Source organism: Otolemur garnettii, unplaced genomic scaffold (genome assembly GCF_000181295.1).
Source record: "Otolemur garnettii isolate 467f Iridium unplaced genomic scaffold, OtoGar3 scaffold00076, whole genome shotgun sequence".
NCBI classification, from domain to species: domain Eukaryota; kingdom Metazoa; phylum Chordata; class Mammalia; order Primates; family Galagidae; genus Otolemur; species Otolemur garnettii.
The window spans coordinates 3,390,787-3,397,653 of NW_003852471.1; the positions used below are offsets into that span (position 1 = coordinate 3,390,787).

General features: G+C 40.6%; 1 protein-coding gene across 1 annotated transcript in view; it reads right to left on the reverse strand.

Annotated features, from left to right (window-relative positions):
* The window catches only part of CUNH3orf33 (chromosome unknown C3orf33 homolog), an 18,727-nt gene that overhangs the window by 8,499 nt on the left and 3,361 nt on the right, over positions 1-6,867 (reverse strand). The window contains exon 2 of the mRNA XM_023515678.1: positions 809-956. Coding sequence (XP_023371446.1) covers positions 809-956 — 148 coding nt within the window. The remainder of the gene's footprint in view (positions 1-808; positions 957-6,867) is intronic.

The following is a 6,867-nucleotide window of genomic DNA, read 5'->3' on the forward strand; positions in this document are numbered from 1 at the left end:
CATCATTGTTGTTTGGCAGGCCCGGGCTGAATTCGAACCCACCACCTTAGGTGTATGTGGCTGGTGCCTTAGCCACTTGAGCCACAGGTGCCAAGCCGAATTAAATTATTTTTGAAAGAAGTTCAAAGCATAGTAAGTATATTCTTTTTTTTTTTAATCAACATAACTGAAGTGTACCACAGAAGTTGAACTGCGTGTGCTGTGAGATAAAAAAGATTGAAAAACACTGCCCTAGACCATAACAAGAACCTGATACTTGTGGATGGATGACTAAACGCCTGAGTGAAAGACTCAGTAGCTTAATTCTAAAAAGGAGAGAAACTGGGCCCGGTGGTTCACACCTGTAATGCTAGCACTCTGGGAGGCCGTGGTAGAGAGATGGCCTCAGCTCAGGAGTTCAAGACCAGCCTGAGCAAGAGCGAGACCCCGTCTCCACTAAAAATAGAAAAATTAGCTGAGCATTGTAATAGCAGCATGTAGTCCCAGCTATTCAGGGATGCTGAGGCAAGAGGATCCCTTGAACCCGAGAGTCTGAAGGTGTGAGCTATGCTGCCACAGTACTTAATCCCAGGGCAATTGAGGGAGTGAGATTCTGTCTATAAATAAATAAATAAGAGAGAAGGAAGAAAGGACATGTGGAGCCAAATTAGACAGTCCCTGGTATATATTACCAAGAGTTCAGACTTTCTCTCATCAACAATTAGGGTTACTGGGAATTAAAATGACATTTTTTGCTATTTTATAAATAACATTTAATAAAAAAAACTACAATAGTTACTTAGTCTTATTATTATCACACATTACTTACTTCTCAATGAAGATATTATAGGTAAAGTAATAGGAACATGTTCAATTTCTAAACCATTCTCAGTTATTCGGCGTAACCGTCCACGTAGTTTAACATTTCTTCTTATAAATTCTACTGGAATATCTGAGGAGCTTGTAAATTTTGATGTCTATTGATTTACAAGGAAAAAATGCAACCACATTATTTTCATTTCAAAATGTAAAATGTCAAATTATCTAAACATTTAATAAAACATAACCATCAATGGCTCACGCCTGTAACCTTAGCACTCTGGGAGGTGAAGGAGGGTGGATCACTTGAAGTCAGGAGTTCAAGACCAGCCTGAGCAAGAGCAAGACCCCAACCTCTGCTAGAAATAGAAAAATTTAGCCAGGTGCTATGGCATGGGTCTATAGTCCCAGCTACTCAGAAGGCTAAGGCAGGAGGATTCTTGAGCCCAGGAGTTTGAGGTTGCTGTGACCGACAATGACACCACTGCACTCTAGCCTAGGTGACAGAACAAGACTCTGTCTCAAGAAAAAAAAGTTTCATTCTAAAAATTGTATGTAGCTGGCTCCGTGCCCATAGCTCAGTGGTTAGAGCACTAGCCACATACACCAGGGTTGGCAGCTAAACAACAATGACAACTACAAAACAAAAGAAAAATAGCTGGGTGGCACCTGTAGCTCAGTGGGTAAGGGCACTGGCCACATACCCTGAGGCTGGCAGGTTCAAACCCAGACCGGACCAGTTAAAACAACAATAACAACTGCAACAACAACAACAAAAATATATAGCTGGGTGTTGTGGTAGGTGCCTGTAGTCCAGCTAGTTGGGAGGCTGAAGCAAGAGAATTGCTTAAGCCCAAGAGTTTGAGGTTGCTATGAGCTGTGATGCCACGGCACTCTACCCAGGGCAACATAGTGAGACTCTGTCTCAAAAAAGAAAAAAAAAAATTGTATATAGCTAAAAATGATTGACTTTCAAAATTAATAGAAGTGCTATAAGAAACAGCCTACTAAATATAAGGTTAAAAAGTGGTTCAAGGTATTAAAGAGAATAAAAGTTCAGAAATTGGAATCAAAAGGGAAAAGGCAACAGACTAATGCCATATAAAAAAAATACAGAAACAACAAATGTAGAAAACCAACACACACAAAAGCAACAAATCCATGCCAGCAGTCTAAGGAAACTGAAATTACATCCTATGGCAAGAAGCAATTACATAAAATATACCTAAAAGACAGGATTGTGGGAAATGGCAGAATAGGAAACATCAGGAATCTCTCCCCCCACCTAGGCAAGTGCACTGGCAGAATCTGTCCCACGCAATCACTTCAAACCCTGGTGTCTACTGAAGATTTGTAACTTCCAGGGGAAGGTTTAGGAGATAAAATTGTGGTTAATTTTAGTCAATTTGAACTCTAAACTAGCAGCAGTTACCTGTCTCTTAGCAGCCCCATAGCTCATGTTCCCCAAGCAGCTTGCATACAACTTGCAGGAGCCAGGGTAAACTATTAATAACCACACCCCCATAAAATCAAGGATCTGTGTTCTAATCACTGAGGCGTAGACATAAAGAGGACAGCCCTGTTGCACCTCTCCCCATGTATGTTGCAAGTTCCTCCCCCTCCAGATGAAGTAGTTTCTAGGGCACTTATAATGGTCAGCGCCTTCTCTACCCCCTTCATCTTTCTATTTTTCCCCTTTGGGAACCAGATATAAAAGATAAGGATAATCAAAAGTAACTATATATGGGAAAAATTGAAAGACACTGTGCATGACCAGGAAAAGGCACAGGCTCTGAAAAGATTTAATTTTATCTCTCAATCTGACCCTCAAGAAAGCCTATAACAATTTAAAAAAGAAAAACAAGAAAGAAACAAAAAACAACAAAAAACAGCAAATCCTGTGAAGGAGAAGACTTTGATTTTCAGAGTTACCACATTATTAGATTCAAATGTCCATTTTCAACAGCAACAAAAAATCCTGATGCACCATAAACAGGGAAAGTGGCCACTCAATGGGAAAACTAGTATGGGAGAAACTGTCCTAGAGAAAGACCAAATGGTGCAACTATTAAGATTTTAAAATAGCTGTCTTAAAGATGCTCAAAGAACTAAAGGAAAAGTCAAAGAAAGTTAAGAAAATATATGAATAAAGTGAAAATGTCAAAAATGAAATAGAATATCTAAAACAGGAAACACTGGCTTGATGCCTGTAGCTCAAGCAGCTAAGGCGCCAGCCACATACACCAGAGGTGGGGCGTTCAAATCCAGCCTGGGCTGCCAAACAACGACGACAACTGCAACCAAAAAAAATAGCCAGGTGTTGTGGCGGGCACCTGAAGTCCCAGCTACTTGGGAGGCTGAGGCAAGGGAATCGCTTAAACCCAAGAGTTGGAGGTTGCTGTGAGCTGTGATGCCACGGCACTCTACCCAGGGTGACAGCTTGAGGCTCTGTCTCAAAAAAATTAAAAATTAAATTAAATTAAAAAGGAAACACTATAGAACTGAAAAGTATAACCAAAAATATATCAGAGGGATTCAAAGTCATATATGAACATGCAGAGGGACAAATCAACAAATTTAAAGATAGGACAATTTAAGTTATTGAGTCTGAGAAACAGAAAGATAAAAAAGATTGGAAAATTGAACAGAACCTAAGGAACCTCTGGGATACCATTAAATGGACCAACACATGCACTGTAGGAATCCCAAAAGGAGAAGAGAGATGGAGAATCCAGCCTGGGCCTGCCAAACAACAAGTCTTCAGTAGACACCAGGGTTTGAAGTGATTACATGGGACGGATTCTGTCAGTGCACTTGCCTAGGTGGGGGGAGATTACTGAAGTAATCACAGCAGAAAACTTTCCAAGTAGGATGAAAGAGAATAATATAAACATCAAAAAAAAACCTCTAAGGACTCCAATTAGAATGAACACCAAAAGATTCACACGGAGACATATTATAATACAACAAATGAAAGACAAGGACAAAAAAGAATTCTGAAGCAGCAAGAAAGAAGCAATTTGTCCCCCAAAAGGATGCTTAGTAAGATTATCAGAAGCTTTGTCTTCCACAACTTTGGAGGCCAGATGGCACGGGACTAGAATATTAAAGTGCTAAAAGTGAAAAGCAACCACAACAAAACCCTGTAAACCAAGAGTCCCATATCCACAAAAACTGACCTTTAAAAGTTTAGGAAAATTCAAGACACTTCCAGATAAACAAAAGTTGAAGAAGTTGGGTTAGTGCCTGTGGCTCAGTGAGTAGGGCACCGGCCCCATATACTGAGGGTGGTGGGTTCAAACCCGGCCCCGGCCAAACTGCAACAACAACAAAAAAAGTTGAAGAAGTCTGCTGCCTCAGACCTGCCCACAAAAAATGCTAAAGTGGATGCTGAAATAACATCACTAAGCCAAATGAAGAAACAAAAACCTCAGTAAAGGTAAACACATGGCAAATATAAAAACTACCATTACTACAGCAACAGTTGTAACTACACTTGTTTTCTGTACCTGATTAAGAGCCTACAGCTAGGCTCGGCGCCTGTGCTCAAGTGGCTAAGGTGCCAGCCACATACACCTAAGGTGGCGGGTTCAAATCCAGCCCAGACCGCCAAACAACAATGATGGCTGCACTTGGGAGGCTGAGGCAGGAGACTCGCTTGAGCCCAGGAGTTGGAGGTTGCTGTGAGCTGTGATGCCATGGCATTCTACCCATGGGGATAGCTTGAGGCTCTGTCTCAAAAAAAAAAAAGAGCCTACAGCTAGAGCTCCCCTCATCCAAAAATCTGAAATCTGACATGTTGCAAAATGCAAAACTTTCTGAGTGCTAACATGGTACCACAAATGGAAAATTCCTGAAAAATACAAAAACCTGTTATTTGTTGCTGTTATTGTTTTACAATGCAACAATACAATAAACTGATTAGATCTAACAAACACTCTACCCACTAACAACAGAATGTATATTCTTTTCAAGTGCACATGAGACATTTGTGAGGCAACAAAAGGATTCTCAATCAATTTTAAAGATAGATATGTTATCTATACTACAAAAACAGATTATCTATCATACAAAGTATCTTTTCTTTTTTGTTTTGGCTGAGGCTGGGTTTCAACCTGCAGCACCTCCGGCATATGGGACGGGCGTCCTGCCCTTCTGAGCCACAGCACTGCCCCAAAGTATCCTTTCTTCTGAATGAAAATAGCACTCAATAGCAGAGGAAAAAATTCGCAAATCTTTGAAAATTAAATAACATACTTTCAACTAAACGACCAATGGATTAAAATAGAAATCACAGGAAAATGTAAAAGCATTTAGAGACCAATGAAAATGAAAACACACCATACCAGAATGTATGGGATGTAGTGAAAGTAGTGCTAAGGGAGAAACTTATAACTAAAAACAATAAAAAAACAAAAAAACAAAAAAAAAAAGAAGAAGAAATTCAAATCAACAACCTCAGTTTAGAACTTAAGGAACTAGAAAACAGACTAAACCCAAAGCTATCAGAAAGAAGGCAATACTAAAGATAAGATGCCAACCACATACACCAGAGCTGGAGGGTTTGAATCCAGCCCGGGCCTGCCAAACAATGACAACTACAACCAAAAAATAGCCGGGTGTTAGAGCGGGCGCCTGTGGTCCCAGCTACTTGGGAGGCTGAGATAAGAGAATCGCTTAAGCCCAGGAGTTTGAGGTTGCCGTGAGCTGTGACACCACAGCACTCTACCGAGAATGACATAATAAGACTCTATCTCAAAAAAAAAAGAAAAACTACTTCAACCTAATAAATGCTATTTATGAAAAGAACATACACCAGGTGCAGTGGCCCATGCCTCTCTAATCCTAGCACTCGGGGAGGCTGAGGCAGATGCCTATAGTTCCAGCTACTTGGGAGGCTGAGGCAAGAGAATTGTTTGGCCCCAAGAGTTGGAAGTTACTGTGAGCTATGATGCTAAGGCACTCTACCAAGGGTGACAAAGTGAGACTCTGTCTCAAAAGAAAAAAAGAAACACAGCAAATACTATACTCAATGGTAAAAGACTTTTCCTCTAAGATCAGAAACAAGGCTAAGATGTCCACTCTCAGCACTTCTATTAACACAGTACTTGAAGTCCTAGCCAGAGCACTTAGGAGGAAGGGGGAGTGGGAGTTATTGTTTAATAGGTATGGAATAATGTATAATATTATGTCTATTATGCCAATAATAAAACATAATTGATAGGGCAAAAAAAAAAAACGCTAACACATATTATCTATGCTAAGGGACATAATGCAACATAAAGCACCACAGACAATTCTTTCGAGATAATTCCACAATGTTTGAAATGCAAATTTAGTGATTATAACATTCTAGCTAACTAAATCATTTTCTAGATGCCTCTCTTAAGTATGAAAAAAATTACTAAGGAAATATTGATAGAATCAAGTTGCCGTCCCATCCAGGAAGGATCCCCTTCATGGAAAGTATGTCCCTCCCATGAAATAGTGAACGGACCAATCCAGACCTCCCTACCCTTGTCTCACCTACCTGCCCAGGTAAAGCTATGGACAGACCAATCCTGGCTGCCCTAACCCTTTAAATCCCCATCCGACATAGTCCACGTGAGGCTTTCTCCCTAGTCAGGAATCTCACCACTCCTGCACTCCAGGTGGAATAAAAGCCACTTTAATTGCACAAATTGGACCTCCATCTTCCTTTCGTCTTGAGTCTCGGAATGATTTTATCCTTGGGTATGGAACCTTTCAAATATAGCTATGCAACTGCCTTCTATAAAATCCTATTACCTTTAAACCAACACCTTAAAATGTTCATTGTTCTAAAAAACTTCCAAAGTGAATAATATATTACTTGAGGCCGGGCATGGTGGCTCACACCTATAATCCTAGCACTCTAGGAGGCTAAGGCTGGGAGATCACGGGTTTGAGACCAGCCTGAGCTAGAGCAAGACCCCATCTCTAAAAATAGCTGGGAGTTGTGGCAGGTGCCTGTAGTCCCAGCTACTCGGGAGGCTGAGGCAAGAGAATCATTTAAGCCCAAAAGTTTGAGGTTGCTGTGAGCTATGACGC